The 24,185-nt window shown below is 38.4% G+C and overlaps 3 protein-coding genes across 3 annotated transcripts; 1 reads left to right on the top strand and 2 right to left on the bottom strand.

The window, feature by feature from the left end:
• On the bottom strand, positions 1-9,021 carry LOC112726671 (1-phosphatidylinositol-3-phosphate 5-kinase FAB1B). Its single transcript, XM_025776166.3, has 11 exons — positions 6,899-9,021; positions 5,747-6,484; positions 5,517-5,670; positions 5,062-5,409; positions 3,977-4,834; positions 3,558-3,889; positions 3,209-3,332; positions 3,017-3,136; positions 1,231-2,733; positions 771-1,037; positions 1-656 (listed from the first exon to the last, which is right to left on the bottom strand). The coding sequence occupies exons 1-11, from the start codon at positions 7,519-7,521 to the stop codon at positions 330-332; spliced, it is 5,394 nt and encodes a 1,797-aa protein (XP_025631951.1). The 5' UTR covers positions 7,522-9,021; the 3' UTR covers positions 1-329.
• Positions 9,022-15,425: 6,404 nt separating this feature from the next.
• On the top strand, positions 15,426-16,582 carry LOC112729601 (protein MAIN-LIKE 1-like). Its single transcript, XM_025779769.1, has 3 exons — positions 15,426-15,497; positions 16,007-16,062; positions 16,108-16,582. The coding sequence occupies exons 1-3, from the start codon at positions 15,426-15,428 to the stop codon at positions 16,580-16,582; spliced, it is 603 nt and encodes a 200-aa protein (XP_025635554.1).
• Positions 16,583-18,826: 2,244 nt separating this feature from the next.
• LOC114924885 (uncharacterized) lies at positions 18,827-19,330 on the bottom strand. The gene has a single exon (XM_029291012.1). It carries the CDS (start codon positions 19,328-19,330, stop codon positions 18,827-18,829), a length of 504 nt encoding a protein of 167 aa, XP_029146845.1.
• Positions 19,331-24,185: the final 4,855 nt, after the last annotated feature.

Here is a 24,185-nt window from a genome sequence, read left to right on the forward strand (position 1 = left end):
TTGAAATTGAATCTGTATACATTTATATTACTTGATTCTATAAAAAGTGACTAGTTTTTGTACAAAGGACTTCAATCAGAGGATATCAAATACTTTTACCCCTGACAAACATCATGTGGCTTCTAACAGCCCCCTTCTTTTTTTTTTTTTTCTTTTTTCTTTTTTGGTATTCTTCCCAAAAAAATAATAATTGGAAATATCTAGTTGAACAGATTACAATTGAACCAAAAGAATTCCTATATAATATGAGAAGGGGAAAAAATGAAAATGGAAATATGGGGTGAATAATATGACCCCAAATTGGAACTAGAATTTACACAAACACAGAATCATTCAACTGAGGACCTACCTTGAGTGTAATCTTCACCTAAATCAGACTGTGATGAACTTCCAACTATGGCTGGAGGTGACCACTGATCAGGAAGCATGAGAAAGTAAGTGGTCATCGCTTTCCGGAACCTTTTCTTGTACTGCTTTGGCGATATAATCGTCGGAGACGCATTCTTTGGCCCTCCGAGGATGCCGGAAGCCTTTACCCATGTTTCAAGATGCTTGTCCCATGTATACTGTCTCATGAAATCAATGATCCCAAGAACTAACTCATGCTTCTCTTCATCCACCCCGACGAGTAGCGAATAGTCCATTACATCAACCGACTGCCGGAAAAGGAAGAAGATAATGCTTAATTTACAAGAAAAGGTTCCCTCCTAAGCAAGAAACCAATAAGAGAAGGAAGAAGAATTTCAGAGTTAAGAAGTTTTGGAACTTACTGCAAGAAAGCCGGTATCATTCCAGACGGCTCGCTCTAACAACCGTTTTGCTTTGTTTCCCACGAAAATAGGAGAAGTCGGCATTGCTTCAATCAAGTTCTGGTCTAGCAGAACTTTGTTCCTCCCGTTAGGATCTGGATTGTACCGGGACCTGGAAGATCCTTTGAGATCATAAAGTCGCGTCACAGTCCTCCTAAACAGAAGATTCTCCATAACCAAAACATCCATCTTTGATTCTTTCCCTCCTTTGAGATGCTTTGATGTAATCTTTTCAACAGAAAGACATTACAAAATTTAGTGACTAAGATGATATGTGATACAAGATTACTGAATCTATGTAGGATCAGTCCAATTACCAATGATGTTAAAAGAGATGATCTATTGCATGGTGGTTCCATTTTTTTTCTTTTGAGGCTCTAAAAATCAAATTTAATCTAAAAAAGGCTCTAAAGACAAATACCTGGTATATGCCAAGAATCTTTGCGAGGCATGTCGGACTTCCTGAGCCAATGGATTCTGAAAGATATTTGAAGTATCCAGGCCCGAATTTAATGAATGATTCAAGCTCAGTTTTTGTTACTTGTTTAATGACGAATCGATCATCCAATGTTTTTGCAAAGAATACATTGCTCTTCCCACCTTGAGCTTTCCATTTCTTACAGCGACTCAAAGATCTTATATAATCAAACTCTGAAGGACAGCAGACCCTTCTTAAGGCTTCAAATCGCTTGGCATAATAACAAGTCACCAAATATCTTACTTTGCCGAGGGGACCATCTTCTCCGAAAGAAACTTTGGCATGCATCGTCTTTGAATATAATGTTGGGTCTAGCATCAACGAGTTACGAGATGGCATTGACAATAACATCTCCTCTACTGACCCGAAACTCTTTTGAAGATCAAAAGCTATTTCATCAGTAGAAGAGTATGACTGTAAGGTGGTTGATTCAGAAAAATATGATGAACCTAAATCACTCGCATCTTTCGGTCGCTCTACATCGTCATTCAATTGGGAATGGTATTCTGGTGACGTCAAGGCATAAGCTATAACACTTGAGGGTTCATCATCATATATTGGAATGACAGTGTCATTAACACCAATAGGCAGAAGCAACCTTGCACCACCTAGGAGTTCCAGATTCCAGAAGGATGATACATAAACCGGATTGCTGTCGACTAGTGTATCAAACTTTGTTGTACTAGAAAAAAGATTCTTGTTAAACTGGCGATAGAAGTTTAAGAAGGGCATTGCTAACCAACTTGAAGAGTCTTCCATGTTATCTTGACCCTTAGAAGAAAAGATACTCTTGTTGGCATTCTGGTCTTCAGCATGATCCCCAACACTGGATGCTTCTTTCAGCATCGAAGTTGTGGTAGCTTCTGCCAGAAATGAATCAGGCTGTGCCGAAGAGTGGTCTCCACCTGTCCATTTTGCATCAAGTGTATCAGACAAACTAGACATGAGAGACATTGGGCCTTCAGACATTGCTCTGCGAACACGCAATTCAGGTTCTAAGGGCTCAGATGGGTCATATATGCTTTTGCTGATTGGAAGATTAGGTTGGTCTTCTTTCTTATGGTTGGTATTTTTGGGCATGTCGATATCTCGATGAAATGCAACAGATTGGGAATCTTTTACATAACCCCCTCCTACTCCTCCAACACTTGGGCTTCTTTTCAGCTTTTTTGGATCACCATCAATAGAGTCAACACTTTTGAAGCGGCTTCCTGCTGTAGTGGTCACGCTTATCTGATTTTCATCATGTATTTCCTTATCCTCTGAACTTGTACTGCTTAAACCAGTTTCATCGCTAGACTTGAATAAGTTGACCCCAGTGATTAGGCGGCTATCCCACATATATGACTGGAAAAGTAACTGCCTCCGCAATCGATAAATTTCCAGAATGTCAATCTCAGGTTGGCCCTTTCTCTTTTCCTGGTTCAAAACCTTATGAAGCATTTCCTGATAAACAGAAAGAAACGATTAAACCCACAGTAATTAAATTCAATATAACTTCTTCCCCAATAGGACAACTAACATAACAAGATTACTAAAACAGGAAGAATTCTAATATTATAACAGAAATAAATGGTTTTATACATATAATGGTTACTAAATTAGTTATATACACAAGGACACTGCAGGGCACAGAACCTGAAAGAGTCAAGCTGTAAATTCGAGTACAATTACCAAAGAGCTCAAAGAGTCAAGCTGTAAATTCGAGTACAATCACCAAAGAGCTCACCTCAAATTCCAGTTTTTCCCTTTGCAACATTCCCTCCAGTTCAGCCCTTGATCTCTTCTCGCCTATTTTGCTAAGACCATTGAGTACCTCGGAGAATAAAACCTCTGCCCGTTTAACCATCTGTAACAACCAGATATTAGGTCCACTATGATACAACTAAAATTTAAGATCCAATACAAAAAAATACTGAACCTCATCTGATTCCTTTTGTATCCAATCCTGACTCCCATAATCAAAATCAAGTTTGTGTGGGGGAAGGTAGACTGAGTGAACATCAATTGATGCATATCGAAAGCAAGCGACCATATTCCCAAATCTGCACATGAAATGTCAGTGTGGTAATTAATTAATCTCAGCAATGATCAAAATCTATATTCATGCATGGCATAATAACACAAGTTTATATAGTTTTCATAATGCCACTCCAAACCTATTGTCCTCCATAAACACCATAGTTTTGTTATAAACAGGTAACACCTATAAAACTTGGACCAGATGCTTTGATAAGTTAAAACATGGAAATGGGGAAGACTATAACTACCCATAAAAACGTAGACAATCTCTGTGTAAAGAATGACCACAGCTTGCAACCCTGCTGGCTGCAGCATGGTTTGAGAAACTGAGCTCCAAAAATTTCCCAAATGATAAACCCCATGCGGCATCAGACATTACTATTCTCTGTGTAGCAGAAGGAAAGCCATTGATTCTTGGACACCGCAAGCATCTATGCCACATCCAAATCTTTCCCTCCCTTTCACCAGGAAGGAGAATTTCTGGTAGTTTCTTGACTGATATGGTAAGTGTTCCCTGTTGATGAGTATAACAATACACATGTGCTTCCGATGGCATTTCACAAGAATGGCATCGAAAACTCTGAAAATAAAGAGATTTGTTGTCAAATTGCTGCCATGATTGTAATATATATATATATATATATATATATCCAGAACAAACCATTACCTGATCAAACAAATGGTCCCGAAGAAACCGACCCAGTGGTTTATCAAAGCTGCCATAATATTTGATTCGAAAGAGCTGGGATCTCTCACACATAGTTCCCTTCCACACGCACCGAGATGACAAAGACACCAAAATGCTTTGATGGTCAGAGGGTGATGGAGGAAACGCTTCTTCCTCAGGAACCTTCTCTTCATTTGTGATTCCAGCCTTCTCAGGATGGCTTTGAACATCTTCTGAAGATAACTCTAACACAGTTGATCGGTTTGTAGAGATTTGCTTGAGATCATTTTGCATAGTGTCAGCTAAAATGCCATGATCTAATTTCTCTGCAGGTCCATAACCATTTACAGTAGGATCATTCATGATTCCCAAAGAGTTGTTCACTTCAGGAGTTTCCTCCTTCAGGGGTTGTGTGGAGTCATTTGTGTATTTACTAGGAAGAATTTTCTCATTGTATGAACCTGGAATTGCATTTCCAGAAGCGACAATGGAAGAATAAAAGGCAGTTGTATGGCTGATACATGATGCAGATTGCAAAGATTCACAAGGATCATCATTAGGCAAATAGGATTCAGTACTGCTGACACTCTTAGTTCTCTGTGGTCCAGTTTCGGATTCAAGCCCCTGAGACTTTTCACTGCTAGGAGCAACGAAATCAGGAACTGTTGAGATTGACCTCTGAATGGTTGATGTTGTGTTAGGAAGAGGCAGACTGTTAAGCGGAATTTCTGGGAAGAAGACTCCTTCATCAGCAAGAAAAGATGTCTCCAAAGCCAGATGGTAAGCTGCAAAAACTGCATACTGAACCACATGCTTTACCTTCTTCAATTCTTCCTCATCAGCACCTTTAAGTAAAATCTGTTCAACGTTGTCAAAATTAGAAAAATATTAATGATGTGTAGTTGGCAGTAATGACAATTAAGTTATATTTTTTCCTTAAAAATGGCACATGCCTTGTGGTTGCTAGTGCACACACATTTTACATGATTTGTAATTTACAAGTTAAAGTCTCCAGAAGATTTTTTTTATAATAATAAAATAATAACAAAAAATTTTCTATAAAATAAGATTAGATTAGAACTTACTGTGCAACTCAATGGCTTTGGGCAGCCGTCAAAAAACATCAATGTTTTCATTGGTTTTTTACCACCTTGAGCAGCAGCACTGCTAAGATTTTCAACAAACTTTTCAACATGAAAAGCTTCACAGTATCCCAACTTTGGTGATGAAAGATGATCAATTGAAGGCACAATTTGAGTGCCTGTGCAACGTGCTATGCGCTCCAGAAGCGGCCTCTTGACATTAAGTACCAGAGATATGTCTTTTGCAAGAAGATATTCCTGTGCATATCGAGAGACTGATTTCTCTACCAAAAGGATATTTGGTTGATGAGATGCTATCTTTGCCACTGCCATCTTCAGATGGTCCATTTCCTATATAGAGAATGGAAATTCATTAACATGAACTCGGGATAATAGCATTTGCACCACAAAATGAGCAAGTTAATAAATAAATAAAATAAATGGATCGCAATTAAAACCTGCTGTAATAAGGTATCTACACTAGACAACAGATTAGCAACACGCTGGTACTCAAGAGCCCCTCCAAGGATCAACAAGCGAGGTTTATCAACTTTTGATGTCATGCGACGATGAGCCACATTCTTCTTACAAACAACTCCTTTAACAACCGTACTGTAAAAAAGAAAATCTGATAAGTATGATAATATAGAAATCACGTGCAGAAAATCAGATAAATTATAGCATTTACCTTTCAATGCGGCTGCCACATGCAATGCATTTGACTTTCACATTACCAGCTGGGTCCATCCCTCCACTTTTGCTAGTATCTGGCTTCAATAAAGTAGCAGCTTCCCACGAGAGAGATGTGATTATTTCCATCCAAACGTTTTCACCATTGTCTTCAACAGGTAGGTTTTCAACCTGTAACAGCTGAGCCACCAATGCCCTAAAATGTCCATCCACTACATTCTTCATTACCTTCTTCTGCTCCTCACTTGTCCTATCCTTGTGGCGATGCTCTCCACTTCCAAAACTGTTTGAATTGCGCAGATATCCCCACTCACCAATGGCATTCCCATTCCCGTCATTATCTTCATCATCTTCATCAACAAAAAAAGTTTCTCGCTCGTCTTCTGCATCTTCTGGTTCAGGAGGGAGCCAGAGAAGTCCATTATTTTCAAAATCAACAGGTTCAGCATCAACATCTTCTGAAACATATAGTGAGGAAGGTGCTTCATTTTCATATATATAAGGTTCATCCTCACTCTTCCCAACTGCTGTGTTTCTTTCTAAACCCTGTGTGTCGAATCCGTTCTCTGAAGTGAGATTTGCATTACCGTTATCTGCATCAGGATGCACTTTCTGCGAGCCATCAGTGTTGCTTATTCCTTCAAACTCAGCCTGTCCATAGTAGATATTCACCTGAGGATAATGTCTCATCTCAGAGTCTAACTGATATACACCATACTCATCCTCATCATCACTCCTAAAAATGCGCATACAAGCCACAATAATCTATTAGAAAAAGCAGCAGCCCTCATAGACATGGGATACTTTAAACACAGAAGTTAGTGATCAACAGAAAATGTGTGGCCTAATTAAACGAATTTCTAATCAATCCAGAAATAACATCCACATATTTAGATTGTTTGGTTGCTAATTAATCTCACATCCTTTGAAACAAAATGTTAATGTTATCAGTTATCAGATTTTGCATCTTGAATGCAGTCATAATTAGCTATAAACACATAGTTATTACACACTATTTTTTAGTTTGTCATAGGCACAGGAAGAATATGATTGGCTAAATACTATTTATATAAAATATAACACTGCATGGAACACGCCTAACTAAACAAATATATCAATGCTTTTGATGAAAACAAGAACCAGAAAATACCTGTTCATTGGGAATTCAAATTGCTTTTGTAATGGATCCCCTATGTCTCCTGCAAGATCATTCCTCCCCCCTAATGGAGGTGATAAACCTTCCCTATCAGTGTTGTTTCCACTCATAGGAGACTGATGCAAGTTCAGACACGGACCCTGTTGCATTTGTTGGTAAGGCCCGGCTGAATAAGGCATGGAGAAAAGAGTAATGTTAGTACTGTCAGCAGTGACACTGGTTTTACTGCTAACCGAGCTCAAAGTTGATAATGTAGCGCTGCAATCCAGATTGGAAACCTGTGTATTGTTATTAAAAGCAACTACTCCTTGCTCCCATTGCTTGTAACAAAAATTGCATACGCGAATCTTTTCCCACTCATCCCAAGGATTGATCTGGCTGGTAACTGGAGCAGGAATTGAGTTTGCAGTACACTTGTTACAGAAAATTCGTCCACAAAGGCGACAGTGGTGCCTTCGATTGAATAAGGTGAACTGGGAATCACAATCGTAGCATACCCTACAACTCTGATCAGGCATCCAAAAATCCCTGGACACATTTGCCGGCTCGGATCGCCTGGGAATCCATGATTTGATGACGTTGACAATATCAGAAAATGTCTTGTCTACTACATCCATTGACAAGCAATCTTGTTTCCCCACTCATTATGACATGCTCATTCGCCACTTACAGCCGACCACATTCAAAATGGGAATCTAATCCAAAATAAGGAACTAGAATCCCAAAATGGATACAATCAATCCCCAAGATCCAAAGCTACTGCGGCTGTTAATGTATATAAAACTCAGGGACGAACCCGTAGAATATTTATTCCTTCTATATCCACAAACAATCCCTGGTGTTTTTAGGGTAATTTATGTTCCTCCATTCCAGTCTATGAAAAAACTTCATCAACAACTACACTCTTCAAGAACAAGACCAACGGCACCTCTATCAAACCTTTGGAATTCGAAATTCACAAAAGGAAGCCTACTTATCAGAGTTTTCAGTTCAACTCTTCCGCGGATCACTCTTCTATTACTAAACAAGGTACTACAACATAACTAACTGTATATCTAAACCAACCCAAGTCAAATTAATAGAATGATGAAACAAATCAACAATCACTGAATTTAAAAGAGAGACAGAGCTCATACCAGGGTGAAATCCTTTCCATACCATCATCACATACAACTGGAAAAAAAAAATATAAAACACACCTCAATAGAAATTCCAACTCAAAAATGTTAGACTCAGACTCATCTCTCCTCAATCATTCCACTTCTTCTCCCCATTGCAAAGAACAAACCCATCAACCAGGTGGCAAAGATGGTTAGCAAGATGCAAACTTTTCAAACCTTGGAGGGAATAAGAAACCACAATTCCTGAAGCAATATTCAAGAAAATAACCCTTGTTGACCAATATCATGGAGAATAGAGTTCCATTAAATGCTGATCAAAAAGTCCTCATTGAAACCATATTCAAAAGTCACAATCAGATCCAAACCAATTGCACCAGCTCCCAAAAACACAGGGAATTGGAGAGAGCATTGAAGAACGTAAAAGGTGGAAGAGAATTATCTATTCAGGGAAACAAACACCGACTCAGAAACGATCCTTTTGGCTTTTGCAGATTGAATCTTCAACGGCTTCAAAATTTGATCTTGATCATGAGCATGATCATCATAAGAATCGTCATGGCACAAAATGTGTCTACGATTAATATCAGATAATCCAAGAAGACGAAGAAGAAGAAGATTCACAACAATAATAATAACAATAACAATAAAAGTAATTAACAATGATTGATTGGATTGATAGCTGCAAGAATTCTGTTCCAACTTTGTGGAACTTTATTATCCGTTCGCAGAAATCTGAGGAAAAAGCAAAAGGGATTATTGGGAAATATTTGGGGCTTGGAATTTTGTAATGGGAATTTTTGAGTGATGACTTGTTTCCATTTTCTCTTTCTCTTTTGGTTCCATCATTTTCTGATAAGAAAGGAACTTAGTAGTTGTGTTGTGTTTTCACAATTTAATTGCCATTTTTTTTTCTTTTTTCTTTTTCTTTTTCTTCTGTGACCCCAAGACACAGACCTCACCTGTGCATGACAAATTCAAATTTAGCAACTCAGAATTAAAACTAATATTCCTCTGTATTTTTTATTTATAAGAATAATAATATAATATTTTATTAGTATGTCATTATCATCTTTAATTATATTTAAAAATATTTTTTAGAATTTAATTTTAATACATATAAAATATTTTATATACTTGTTTAATTATATGACAGTAAAAATAATTAATTTTACTGTCATATTGTTATATAATTAAATATATATGTAAAATTATTGTCAAAATTAAATTTATATTATTGTCATATAGTTGAAAGAATTTGGTTGTTATCTATTAAGATAAAGAACTTATTTGGATGAATTTAAAAAAATTAATAATTTAAGTAATTTTTTAAAAATTATAAAAGTAATTTAATATTTACATATTTTATGTAAAAAAATTTTATTTATAAATTATGTTTGAATATAATAATATAAAAAAAATTTAATTATTTATTATGTTAAAATATTTTTTAAAAAATAAAAATAATTGTATCTTATGTTCACTTAAAATATTTTGTTAAATACGCTAAAATTTAAAAAAAAAAAATATATATATATATATATATATATATATATTATGTTATAAAAAAATTTATTATTATTTAATGACATCTTAACAAATGCATACAAAAAATATAAATTTATTTTGTAGGTTACTGTATAAAATTATTTTATATAAAATCTTGAATTTATTTGAATAATATTCAAGGTATAATATATTACAATATATTAATAATTAATGCCTTTTTTGTGTCTATAATTAATGCATTTTAATTGGACTAAAAAATTACTCTCTTTTTGGGTCCATTAATTCAGGGTTTAATTTATGTCCTTTTGTGCATGTTTTGTTGATAAAAGGCAACAGCAGTAATTCGTCTCCGCATGACTAGTCAAAGTGCACAAAAAGGTAGGTTTAGAAAGTCAAGATGAACATTTGATTTCACATAAAGAAACCTACAATTCCATTAATGCCCCTCTTGTTTATAATTAAAAAAAAAAAAAAGAATTTTTCTAACTTATGTTCTAAGAATATAGGTTAAATATACCATAAAAAAATATTTTATAAAACTTATTGTAAAAGTTAATTTTTTATATTTTCAATGCATTGAATATAGAAATTATTTTAGATATAAAAAAATGGCATTTTAGTTAAATATTAGTGTTTGTAGTGTTTTATAGAGATGTGGAGATGTCAGAAATACTGCTCAATACACAGGTTTTATGTTAGCTTTTCGTAAAATGAAAACAGCTTTATCAGAGATTTCTAACAGAGATTTGTCACGTGTCGTGTTCCCAGACAATACGCAGGTTCCATGTTAACGTAGCAGAAATTCTGCGCAAATTTTCGAGACAACTTTATTAGAGATTCTCAGTAGAGATTCGCCATGTGGCAGCTGCAGAGCAACACGCAGCATCGTGATACTTGTTATAGAGACTCTCCGCATGTTCCCAAGGTGCATTGATCAGTGGCTCCATACACGCGAAAGCCACGTGTCTCTATCCAAGCAACATGCAGGGTGCGTGGAGTCTGGTAACGTCCTTCCGCCACGTGTCGGCCATGCAACAGCACGCAGGTAACGTGTTGACTGCTGTCTCCATGCAAGAGGCAAGCCTTGCTCGGGAAACAGGTGTCATTTATTGTTTAATTTGGGTTCCTGTGTATAAAAGCGAAGGAGGAGTATGGCTTGGCTTCATTTCATTTTCGTTCCCCTTCACTTTACCATACACTCTAATCTCATCAAGCCATAGTCATTAGCAGCAACGGTTTTTTTTTTTTTTTTTCAATTTATTGTGCTAGAAATAGTTAGTTTTAGAGTTGAAAGTAAGATTAGAACATCTAAAATGGTACGTGATTATATGTCTGCAGAACATCATATCATCAACTATTTAGGACATCCTAACTATGTAAGTTTATTATTTTCAGTTAATTTATTGGTATTTATTTGGTTAGCATTAGTTTAATAGTTTGTCACTATTTATTTGAATAATTTTTATCTAAATGATTTTATTAATGAAATTAATAAAAAATATGAATGTGAATAATAAGAAATTTGAATTTTTGTAATTATTATTTATTTTATTTTATTTTCTATTATTAATTTATTTTTTCTGTTATTTATTAAATTAATTCCTTTTGTGGTTGAATATTACCAGGTTAATAGGAATTTTCTGCCTCGTAAGCTTGATCAGCCAGAGACGTGGTATCTAGCAGTTGACCAAGCCTTACAAACCACCGGATTCTACTAGCTCTTGAGAGTTAGAGTGATCAGAGGACATTCCGCGATACTATCTGCTCTTGTGGAAAGGTGGCGGCCGGAGACACATACGTTTGTAATGCCAGTGGGTGAGGTTACAGTGACACTAGAGGACGTGTTACACATATTCGGCCTACTGATCAATGGAGAGGTTGTGACCTGTTGGACCAATAGTAGTCCCGATTTCTTGGTCACCCAGAGTCTCGCGATATTCGGCAGCGAACCCATGGTGAGCAATTTCTCCAAAAGCTAAATAAAGCTTTCATGGGTTCTCCATATTAGAGACACACAACCTTTAAAAACATGGGAGTTTGTTAAGCGCTATGTTAGGTGTCACATCTTCTGTCGGTTGGGTACCACCCTCTTCACGGATAAGTCAACGGCATATGCTCACGCGAAGTATCTACCACTACTCCAGAATTTTAATCAAATCGGCAATTACAGTTGGGAGTCAGCTTGTCTCACGCACCTTTACATGTCATTGTGTCATGCATCACGGTACGATTGTAAGGACATGGATGTCCCACTTGATTTGTTGTTTGTTTGGGCATGGGAGCGTATGTCGTGGCTTATGCCCATTCCCCGACAGTAGCTTGCGCCGACTGATAAATCGGTGGCACGTAGGTAATCGTAAATAATTTATTGGAATTTAATTTGAATGTTATTTATGTTTTACTGGCAAGATGTAATTCAAACTCTATGAATAATGTTCTGTGTTGCAGATGGAATCATCATCCACAGACCCGAACATGGATGTCTACGAGCGTGGCGTCTATTAGGTACGTAATCGACTTTATGGAAGAGATAAGTATGGGTTTTGAGGTTTTTTTGTTATAATTTATGGTATTATTAATAATCTAATGGCCCTTGCAATATTTTGTAGTTTGTCTGGAGGCCATATGTCAGCATCATCATACCTGCCAAACTACACGTACACCTTGATGTCTGTGACACGGTAGGGCCATTGGTATCATTCGAGTGTGTCGAATGGCTTCTTGCAGACTGAGTGATTTTACAACTGCAACCAAAAAATAACCTTTATATTTTACGTATAGGTGGGTCCCGTCAACCTGAACCAGCGCCTTGCAATATTTGAAAGCTCTTATGCATGGATTGAAATCCATAATACCCGATGAAGTATCCTAACACCGTCCACCTCTTGACTCCCGTTGTACAGGGATCGTGTTTCGATTTAAACTTGTGAACCAAGCATCTTCTGAATCATTGCCAAGAACCACAACGGCAAAGTTTGGTAAGATTCTTCCCATCCACTGAAAACCTTGGCTATCGACTTCTACTTTGCCTACCAAGCCTTCCGGTAACTAATAGTGTAGTTGAATCTTGTCTTGACTTCTGCAATTATAGATTTGACTTTTATGGATGAGTCAGATTCGATCAATGGCTTCATAGCCTTAGCAATCGTGTCTGAGTCTAACTTGGAGTGATCTTATGAGATCGTTCCCATGGAACACGTGTGCTTCCCGTAGTATCTCCAAATCTCCCAACAGGCTTTCTTTTGTATCAAGCTGGCTCGGATAAGGCAGTCGCACCCACATCCATAAGTCTTGCCCTTTGCATAGAACGTCTATGGCTCGGATTCATAAACAATGTAATTGACTCCTCTGGAAATAGTGTAACTCCGAATTACCACAATGACTGATTTTTTTGAACCGTATTCTATTCTGATTCTAAACTCCCCATCCTCAGGATTAGCAACACCTATAAGAAAACAAATTTATCGCTCATCAATCCGTTAAAACCAAATCAAGTAAACATATTACCCACTGCTCATGTACCTATGTTTGTATATTCAGAAAATTCCGGTGCATGCATGGCGCAAAATCCAAGCTATGCATAAAAGGTGGAACGTCCATCGGTTGACTAACTGCGGCTGGAACCACTAAAGTTTCCGCCACTGCCTCATCTCCCTCATCGTCGTCCTCGTCCTCATCACCGGCTTCGAACTCCTCATTGCTATCATTGTTCATTCCCAAGTACGCTCAGCTCTGTCATCTTGTACATCTGTGTCATGTTGAACCTCATCCGCAGCTATATGCTAAAACTCAACATATAACTCAATCATCGGGTATTGCACCTGAGTTTGCTGGTGAATATGAAATATCCACTGAATACTTGTTTCTTCGACGATTGGCATAACCTCAAACTGTATCAGGCCGTCAAATATGACAACCAGATTCTTGTAGAGAATGTTGTCACCCTCTTTAAAATATCAGCCTCTATACTTTGACAGAACCCGTACTATAGTTCCGCAAATATTATAATGCACGGAACCACAAATAAAAATGTATTCTCACACGCAAAATTCACCCCCTCATATGTATTTCGTATGACCTCACCGTTGTGGTAAACTACTATATTTGCAATGCCCTCCATCGCACCGACCTTGGAGAAAAACACCTCTCACACAATAAAAAAATGGTTACGACTTACGAGCTTTGGTTTTTATAGGCAGAAGACTTAACTCGCAGGTTACGTGTTGCAACGCCATCTAACCAGTGTCTGTCACGTGTAAAATACGCAGGATGCGTGTTGCTTGCCAGGCTGTCCCGTGTGAATCACACATGATGCGTGTTGAATGGATGTGCGCCACGTGTCAAACACGGATGGTGCGTGTTGTGTTTGATTTGGACAAGTGTCCAACACTTGGGTGCATGCTGAGTCAATACATTACCTGCGTGTTGTATCTACACCAAAAACTTCCATTTCCAGCAAAAACACAACTCTTTATTCCATATTAAAATTCTTTAACCCATTAAATACATAAAAAAATATTATTATTATATTTTTAAAATGTGCTCTTAAAATATAAGTTAGTTAAATCTTAAAAAAATTGTATTACTTTTGATTAAGACTTCTTTTATACGCTTTTTACTTTTGATTCATAAAAATACATATAAAATAGGAATAATTCACTTTAATGAAATCAATAGAGTTTAAAATTATTCAGATATTTTAAATCAAAATTGATTGTACACCTTATTTTAGAAAAAAAACACACATATATATAATGGTTAATTTTAATGATAGTTTTTAGTATATATTATTTTTATTTTTTTGAAAATGATCAATAATAATAAATGAAAGAAAATAATATAGAATGATAATTAAGTATTGGAAAGCATACAATAATGTTAGAGAAATAAAAAAATAGCCATAACTTATCTTATATAACATTTATTAATTATTATAACAATTAATAAATATTAAATAAAATAAATTCTAATTTTTGGCTAATTCTTTTTTGTTATCAAATATTTTCGAAAAACATATATAGTCCATATATATATATCATAATAAGATCATAACAAGCGAAATTTTTCAATTGTAGTAAATGGAAGTGATTTATTTCGATTATTTTTAAAATGTATTTTAGTATAATTTGAAGAAACTTGGTTTAATTTAATATTGTTCCATTTTTATTTTGTTAGTTTATGCTAATTCGAATTTATCATATTTGATTTATATGTAATGAATAAAATTGAATTATTTAAATTCAATTTATATAAATGTATTTAAAGTAGGTTGTGTAATAATCAATTCTAATTTAAAATATCTGTATAATTTTAAATTTTATTTATTTTATATTAAGCTGAATTACTTATGCAAAATAGTGCGTATAATGTTTTCTCTTTTAATATATAAAACTAGCAGCAGCAGCCGCACAGTAAATCATTAGGATAAAAAACGCATTTAAGCCATGGAAAGAAGTATATTACGCATATAAGTCAAACAAGAATCTGATGCAAGAATCAGCCAAAGTAAACTATTATGTAATTCGAAACAAGTTTATTAGAATTACATTCGTTAATAATTCGAATCAATACAGATCAAATTATTCCAAAGCATTGCCTACAAGTAATTCGAATTAACTTGGCACGAATTATAAAAGCATAATTCGAATTGTATCAATTCGAATTAGTAGGACGACGTGAGTAGTACGAAGTTCGAATCAAGTTGATTCGAATTACTCACTTTGCGAAACAAATGGTAATTCGAAACGAGTTAATTCGAATTACAAGGGAGTGGCTTATATAAGGAGTTCGAATCAAGGTCATTCGAACCAGTTTTTCATTCTCATACCTCACCAAATCCCAGAGAAAACGACCCAGAATCGGTCCGAAAAAGACTGGAGCGGCAAAGTCAGGCAATGGGGGACGATCCGGGAAGGCTGTATCGACTGGATGGAGTTGCTCATATCGCCGGGGTGATCAACGAAGAGGTTAGTGGTTTTTGATAGTGGTTTATGATATTGGTTTATGTTAGTGGTTTATGAAAGTGGTATTGCAAGTGGTTTATGTTAGCTATTTTGCATGCGGTTTTATTGGCGGTTTATGTTAGTGGGTTGGGTTAGTGGTATTGCATGCGGTTTATTCTAGTGTTATTGTTTGCGGTTTTGATGGTGATTTATTTTAGCGGTTTAGGGTGGTGGTATTGGAGGTGGTTAATTGAGTGGTTTTGCATGTGGTTTTCGTAAGTGGATTTGCATGTGGTTTATCTTAGTAAATTTTTATGCGGTTTTAGTATGCGATTTTGCTAGTGGTTTACTACAATTTGCTTCTGCATGTGGTTTTCAGAAAAGGTCAATGTTTGCAGTTTTCGTAAGCAATTTTGGTAGTGGTTGACTATATTTGCTATTGCATGTGGTATCTTTTTCTTGTTTACGTCGTGAATTGCATCTGTTAGTGGTGTTGTAAATCGTTCTAATTATGCGGTCCATGTAATGCGCAGCCCCGGCGTTGCATATCGAGCATGCGGCGGCAGCAGGGGATGCGACTCGATGAGAGGTACGTTCCGTACTTGCAGATGGCCGGATTATACCATCTTGCGAGACTGAACGACATATGGTTCCGATTGGACGTGCCCCTTGTGAGTGCCTTCGTGGAGAGGTGGCGTCCGGAAATGCACACGTTCCACATGCCGTTCGGAGAGTGCACGATCACACTTCAGGACGTCGCGTACCAGTTAGGGTTGCCAGTGGATGGACGTTACATCAGTGGTTGCCTGATAGACTTCCACGTATACATAGAGGGTGGCAAGCCAGCTTGGCAGTGGTTCCAGGAGTTGCTCGGTGTGTTACCTCCCGCGAACCAAATACAAAAGTTCGCAGTGAACTGCACCTGGTTCCAGGAGACTTTTGGAGAGTACCCCGAGGGGGCTGATGAGGAGACGGTGAGGCACTTTGCCCGTGCCTATATCATGATGTTGTCGGACACCCAGCTGTTTGCCGACAAGTCCGGCAATCGTATTCACATCAGATGGCTACCGTTTGTGGCTAGGCTTGAGGAGATGGGTGGCTATAGCTAGGGGTCGGCGGCACTAGCATGGTTGTACCGGTGCATGTGCCGAGTGGCCAACAGACATGTCGTGAAGTTAGCTGGGCCGTTATAGTTACTTCAATCTTGGATCTTTTGGTGGTTTTCTGGTTTTAGGCCTGCTGAGTATGATGCGTTTAGCTGGCCCCTTGCCTCGAGGTACCACTATCGTAGTCTACTATTTATCTTTATTTTATTTATTTTCAGTTTCGCATGCAATTTTATGCCTTTTAGAATCATTCATGAATGCACTACCATGTTTAAATTCCTATGCAGGTGGTCAGGTTACAATCTTGGGGTTAGTGAGAAGGGACATCGGTGCAGATGGCTCGACTGAGGATCGACATGTTACAGGCTAGGGATGTAAGTACGCTAAGCTCCTATGTATAGTTAGTGCTTTGTTCAGTTTATACGGTTTAACGAATTTGTTAAATGGATTTGATTTGCTTTTTTTAGTTTATATGGATGCCCTATAGCACACCCGACGTCCTTCAGGTTGTCCATCCGAAGGTCTTGGAGCCTCGTCATACGATGTTATGGCGGTGTGTGACGTCACTGATATATTTTACGGTGGTTGAGTGGTATCAGGTTGATAGAGTGTTACCGCAGTTCGACGGCGTACAGCCTCCCCCGCATCCCACCCTGAACATCGACTTCTTGATGTAGAAGGACGGGAGAGGAGGTGATCGTTGGTTCCCGTCCCATTTACAGCATTGGCATCTTCATTGGGAGACACGTGCGGATCACGTGTTACGGTTCGACATTGTTGCTGACCTGGGACCCTCACATGAGTTCTTGGACTGGTGGCATCAGCACGGAAAGAGGTTCTTGTCACCTGAGATGTACTTGGGGGATCCGAGAGGTATTCCTATTCCGGTTGAGGCGACGCAGAGGGGTGCCGGCCGAGTACCTGATATGGACCGAGTTGACGACGTTTCTGACAGGCGTCGGGTTGAGAGGAGAGCTCAAGTCGGGACACGCCGTAGCCAGCGTGAGTGGAGGTGGCTGAACCAGGCTATGGAGGAGGGTGATGAGACCGGTAGGGGCGGTGGTCGACGACGAGGGCGTGGAGGCAGGAGGAGGGGGGCTGCTCCTAGGCAGGATCTGCCTGATCGTGGTGAGGATGCCGCTGGAAGAGGGGCTCCAGTGGGGGGTGTTAGGCTCGCTCATGGCGGACATGGTGGAGAGTGGTATGGATCCGGTATGGGAGATCCATCGAGCCATGCTGACGCTAGGCTTGGAGTGGGGCCGCTCGGAGATTACTTCGTTGGTGTTCCCGCTGACGACCAGACACTTCAGGAGAGTACGCCATGGGTGAGTCTGGGATCCATGTTTTCAGACTTTCTTGCCGGTGATGGGATTGGTGCGGATTTCGGTGGATCACATTTCCTAGATGAGATTACCATCATCATGCAGGAGGATGAGGCTGCCCGTCGACGGGGTCAGACGACGGGGACACAGGCACCGTTAAATGTCGATCTGAATGAGCCTCCCTCCATGGCACCTGTTCATACTTTCGCCTTGGGTGGGACCCCACCATCGGCACATACTGCTGGGTCACATTCAGTTGCCGGGCCGTCCTCATCCAGACCCGTACATGTCCAGCCTAGGACGCCTGCACAGCCACCCCCGGAGGACGAGGAGGACGAGATCGAGGATGAGGAGCCGCTTATCCGGAGAGGTCATAGGACACGGGTTCCACGTCGTTGCTTCACGGGGTCGCACATCTTTAGATGATATGTGTATCGTGGTGTATGTTATTTGTGGTATCAGTGTTATATTTTATTTCGTTAGTTCATTAGTTCATGCATCAGTGAGTTTCATATTGCGTTATTTTGTATCAGTGACTATGAAAACATGTGTACATTGCTTATGTAACTTATTTCCATAATTAGTAAGACATTTAACATACGTGTCTTTTACGACTACAATTTTTCAGCACTGAACACCGACTACTTATCAAACCTAGAACATCATTTTATAAAAAAAAAAGTACATATGATCAAACTAATACAAATAAGAACACAAATCTAGACATTCCTATTCATTTTACCCTGTATGGCTGGGTCCTCCGGCCTGTGGACAACTCCGACGAGTGTGTCCGGGTTGCCTACAGAGGCCACATATCTTGGGCCGGTTCAGATCTGCCTCATCCATATTGGTCCGTATCCGAGTGGACCTCGGACGAACCTCCCTCGCACGCCTCTTGTTTGGGTCCGGTATAACGGTCGGCCCATCATATGGTGGCCAGAAAACCCTCCGGAATGGGAGATGTGAATCCCATCCGATATACACTGAAAACCGAACTAAGGCGATACACCTGGTGGACGTATGGCTGCCAAGTAACCCGTGAGTAGGCACAGCATGCCAATGCGTGCGGACACGGAAAATGAAGTGCCTGGAAGTATCCACAATCACATGTCTGAGAACCTAGTGAGACCCTATAGCTACTCAATGAGAAGGAACCATTCGGAGTCGTCTCTGCCACGGTGTACTCCGAGTTATCCCTGTCATATACAGTCACGGTGAAGCACCTAGCCGTCTTCAGATTGGCCTCGATACACTTTATCAGGTGTTGACTGAATTGTTGTCCGGTACTCAGCTGGGCCTCGGCCTCCCTCCCCTTGCGGACAAATAGTTCAGCCAACCTTCCGTATGTGGCCTTCACCAGCGAGCACACAGAGAGGTTCCTGACACCCTTCAGGATTGAGTTCACACACTCAGAGATATTGGTCGTCATGTGCCCGAATCTGCGCCCCTCATCACAATACTGTGTTCACAACGAATACTCAATCCGGTTCGCTCAGTCACACATTGCCGGATTCTCAGAGCGCAGAATGTCAAACCAGTAATCGAACTCGACTTCGGTCTTGGCATATGCGGCGTTCACAAGAACCCTCCGAGCGTCTTTGCCCTTGAAGGTGAAGGCGAAGTTTGATGCTACGTGTCGAATGCAGAATGCCCGGTATGCAGCCGGAGGTAGCCATCCCCCATCAGGAGCCTCAAGCACGGCCTTGATGCCGTTATGCCTGTTCGAAATAACTAGCAGACCTGGCTGCGGTGTCACGTGCTGACGGAGGTGGGAGAGAAAGGAGGACCATGACTCAGCATTCTCACCTTCGACTAGTGCAAATGCCACAGGGAGTATGTTGGAGTTCCCGTCCTATGCAATCGCGACAAGCAACGTTCCCCCATACTTGTCATATAGATGGGTGCCGTCAATACTCACCAACGACTTGCAATGACGGAATGCCTCGATACAAGGTGGGAACGTCTAAAACAGCCTGTGAAAATAAGCTTGAGACTCGTCCAGCTGTCCCCCAACTCGAACAGGGCTACTCCTAAGGACTGCTACAGTACCAGGCATGGTCAACTGGACTCCTAACACCCACCTAGGGAGCTCGTTGTACGACTCATCCCAGTCACCATAGATGACGGCAACAGCCTTTTGCTTCGCCAGCCAGACCCTCCTGTACATCGGCCTGAACCCAAAGTGTGCGGCCGTGGCATTTAGGAGCACCTTGATGTTGACGGATGCATCAGCCCTAACCATTGGCATAATGAATGTCGCTATCACATGATAATCCAAACTCCTATGGTCGCTGGAGATAGAGGTGGCGAGACACGTATGCGGTCCGTTGTACTGTTTGACTTCCCAAATGCCCTTGCGCTGCCGGAGACTCAACCGAATCAATCATGTGCACCCATTCCCAAACTCAGAACACTTTCCCATATACCGGCGATAGTCAGACTCAACTACCTTGTACTGTACCCCTCGGTGGATGCTGTAAGTCTTCACATTCAACAGGGTCTCATCTTTATCCTGAAATTGCTGACTAACTTGGAACTCTGTCATACCAGCAGACCCTTCCGCATCTCTAGCGCCAAATCCAGTAGGCTGCCCAGGAAGCCCATCCTGCCTCATGGCATCCAGGTCCAATGATGAAAAATGGGGTGGGTATTGCTGTGTGCCAGAGCTAGATCTACCTGCAGTCCCTCTCGGGTCACTCGCTCCGAGATCATCGCCACTGTCATCAGCAATCATATCCGGCTCAACATCATCGTCATCTGGATCATCAAACAATCCGTCTCCAACACCGGCCGGTGTAGCACACTGTACTGAGGTCGGAAGATGTTCCCATGTACCAACCTCGTCGCCAACATTGCCGCTGAGATCAACAGCGAACAAAGGGGAGGCGATAGGCTGGATCGGTGGCTCGTACGCAGGGACGGAGGAAGAAGCAACGGCAGGTCTCGAGCTAGAACCGGCCACCGTGGCTAAAGTGTGCGTATTCCGGTTTGAACCCCTCGAGCTGGATACCACATCAACCAACTTTGCCAACAGCTCTAGTGTCCTCACCTCGGGAAACTGCCGGCGACAATGAAACATGACCTGCAAGTCCTCATCACTCCCGATCGTGAAACAATCATACTTCACGGTATCTTGGAGCACCGTGGTTGGAATGCGATAGAAAAACTTCTTAACCCTTTTCACACCTTTCAGACAAAGTTTCAGCAGTACAGAGCTAACAAGGTCATCATAGCTCGTCGTAGGCCTCACGATAATACAAAGAGGATCCTTATCGGTGAACTTCACACCGGATCGAGTTTTTCTCTTAATCGATCCTCTGTGGTGAACCAACACTAGAAAACTATCATCACTAGCCATCTGACCCCTCTATTGAGAGCAACTCACGTTCACATCATATATATAGAGCTCTGCTTCACAGTAATTCGAATCATCCTCATTCGCACTATATATGTGTAATTCGAATCAAGTCATTTCGAATTAGCCTTAATTAACAAACCAGAGTAATTCGAATCAACAAGATTCGAACTTCCTCCTTAATCACGTGGTGTTAGTAATTCGAATTGACATAATTCGAACTATGCTTCCCTAATTCGATGCATCTTGATTCGAACTACTTTGGCAGAATGCTTGGGAATAATTCGAGCTATATCAATTCGAATTATGTAGAAATATAATTCGAATTTTATTGATTCGAATTACATTAAAGTATGCTTTGGTTGATTGATGAATGAGAATCTCGTTTGGCTGATTTGCGTAATTTTGAACTCCCCTTGGCATATATCTGTTTTTTACCCAAATCATTATTTTAGAAAATTTGAATATTTCTGATTTCATTATTTTTGCATTTTCATTATTTTACATATTTTATATCATGGCCAATATAATTTAATATTTATAAAAAACAAAAAAAAAAACTTATTTTGCAAGATATGGTTGATTATATGAATTAGTTGATATTATAATGTCTTGTTATATATAGACCATATATGTATTTAACATCATAATTTAATATGTTTAAAGTTTAAACCAAGATAATAATTTCTATCACAATAGATTATAGATTAAGGATTAAGTACGATTTTGGTCTCTAACATAAAGGTCAAAAATTTATTTTGCTTCTAGCCTTTTTTTCGCTACAAAATGGTCTCGAATGTTTCAATTTGTTTTAAAATCTTCCTTCGGATAAAAATATCCTTCCTTCCCCTCTTCTTCCTCAACATTAACCAGAAGTAGAAGCAGAAGCGCAAACGTAGGCAGAAGTAAAAACAGAAGCAGACAGAAGCAGAAGCAACCAAAGCATCAACAATAACAATGAAATAAAAGGAATAAACAGAAACAATCAGAAGCATCATCAACAACAACAACAATGGAATCCTTTAAATTTGAAAAATTAAAGAAAAAAGAATTAAAAATTGAAACAAAAGGGAAGGGTTGTGGCGGTGGTAGGAGAGGAGGGGCTGCGGCGGTGAACAACGATGCGGTGTTGGCGGGGTACAAAACGCCACGAGGAGGGCGCTGTGGAGGACTTCGTTCCTCTCTTCTCGGCGGTGCTGTGTATGTGCTGAGGAAGAAAAGAGCAGCGGCGACCTTTCCCCTTTTCCCTCTTCCCCCTTCTCCCTTTCCCCTCTTTCCGAAACAACACTCCCTCCCGTTTTCTCTTTCCCCATCCCTTTCTTTTTTATTTTATTTTATTTTATAATTTTTTTAGTTAGATGTAATTTGGTAATAAAAATAAAAAACTTAGTAAAAAGGATAATTTTAAAATAAACTGAAATCTTTAGGACCATTTTATAGCGAAAAAAGTTGGGGATAAAATAAATTTTTAATCTTTACATTAGGGACTAAAATCGTACTTAACCCATAGATTAATTTAAAACTCATTTGCATCGACATTTATTTATGTATATTGTTGTATCACATAAATAAAAATAATTAATTTTTATACTCATTATTTAAAAAAAGAAAGATCGCCTTTAATTTTAACGTGATATTAATAATAAATTCGGCTTAATTCTGGTTTGAATTGAAAAAGTAGTTATCCAAATTTAAAATAATATATGTACATAAAAAATAATTATTAAATTAGTGATAATGTATATATTATTTAATTTATTTTTAATATGTATTTTATATTTTAATGTATATTATATACAGATGATTAATTTTTTATGTTTACATAATATAATTTATCCGAATTATTTTACCTCCGAGTATTTCTACTTGTTATCAACTAAAATTGCAAGTATAGAATCAAGAAAAAGATATGAGCATTTAGGATTTAATATTTTAATCAATATAGTTGGTTTGAATAGTAGACTCTTTTTCTCTTCAATAGAACTTCTTTTAACTACTTAAATAATACCTTTGGATTATCCATTTATATATATATATATATATATTGTTCAAAGTTCAAACCAAATTACCTTCAACTAAAGAATGTTTGTTGTTTCAAAATACTCAATAAACTTTAAAAAATAAAAATAAAAAAATAAGGTTTGACTGAAACAGAAACAAAACCGCGTGTCCAATGGTTTAATCCAAAGAGCCATTTAATTGATTCATATAAGTCATAACCCTTCGTTGCTGGTATTTAATTTTTTTGGGCCACATACGCAAGCAACCTATTATTTTATCTATTTCTATGATGCAGGCAGACACGAGACACAACACGATACAAGACACGTGAATTTTAAAATTTTATAAAACACAAAAATATGTATACATATAAAATATAAAATATTTTTTAGATAAATTATACTGATATTTTGATATTTTATTGATACTAAAATATAAATTAGTTTTTTAATTATTTTTAATGTCTTATTTTAATTATATCAAATATTTAAAATATTTTTTATTTTAATAATAATAATATATACTATATCTAAATTTATTTTAAAAATATATGTTAAGAATAAGATTGGACACGCTGACATGTAATGGTATTTAGGTGTGTCCAAACATGTCCGAAAATTTTTTTATTTTTATTAAGGCACAATTAGACATAACAGATATACGTATCGAACGAGTGTCGATAAATATCGTATCTAAAATATATCCGACACACAGACATAATAATTCAACCAAGTGTCTGTGCTTCATATATCTATTTATTCCTCCATTAAGTTCAAATAATGCTAGCTAGGAAGGACTTTTAAAAAATAAGAGTATAAATAAATCACCCTATTTGATTTGCCCAAATTTTTAGTCCACACATAGCACCATGAATGAATAATAATGAGTTTTTATTTTATTTTATTTTATTTTTTTATTTTTTGGTGTC

The sequence above is a fragment of the Arachis hypogaea genome, chromosome 12 (genome assembly GCF_003086295.3).
Source record: "Arachis hypogaea cultivar Tifrunner chromosome 12, arahy.Tifrunner.gnm2.J5K5, whole genome shotgun sequence".
Classification (NCBI taxonomy): Eukaryota; Viridiplantae; Streptophyta; class Magnoliopsida; order Fabales; family Fabaceae; genus Arachis; species Arachis hypogaea.

What these genes read in the sequence shown, in the direction of transcription:
- LOC112726671 (XM_025776166.3), bottom strand. Translation starts at nt 7,521, where the DNA reads ATGGATGTAGTAGACAAGACATTTTCTGATATTGTCAACGTCATCAAA. An exon ending in TAGATACCTTATTACAGCAG is followed by an intron (nt 5,410 to 5,516) that starts GTTTTAATTGCG and finishes TTCTCTATATAG; the next exon opens with GAAATGGACCATCTGAAGAT. An exon ending in AGATTCTTGGCATATACCAG is followed by an intron (nt 1,038 to 1,230) that starts GTATTTGTCTTT and finishes TCTGTTGAAAAG; the next exon opens with ATTACATCAAAGCATCTCAA.
- LOC112729601 (XM_025779769.1), top strand. Translation starts at nt 15,426, where the DNA reads ATGGGGGACGATCCGGGAAGGCTGTATCGACTGGATGGAGTTGCTCAT. An exon ending in CCGGGGTGATCAACGAAGAG is followed by an intron (nt 15,498 to 16,006) that starts GTTAGTGGTTTT and finishes TGTAATGCGCAG; the next exon opens with CCCCGGCGTTGCATATCGAG. An exon ending in GGGATGCGACTCGATGAGAG is followed by an intron (nt 16,063 to 16,107) that starts GTACGTTCCGTA and finishes CCATCTTGCGAG; the next exon opens with ACTGAACGACATATGGTTCC.
- LOC114924885 (XM_029291012.1), bottom strand. Translation starts at nt 19,330, where the DNA reads ATGACGACCAATATCTCTGAGTGTGTGAACTCAATCCTGAAGGGTGTC.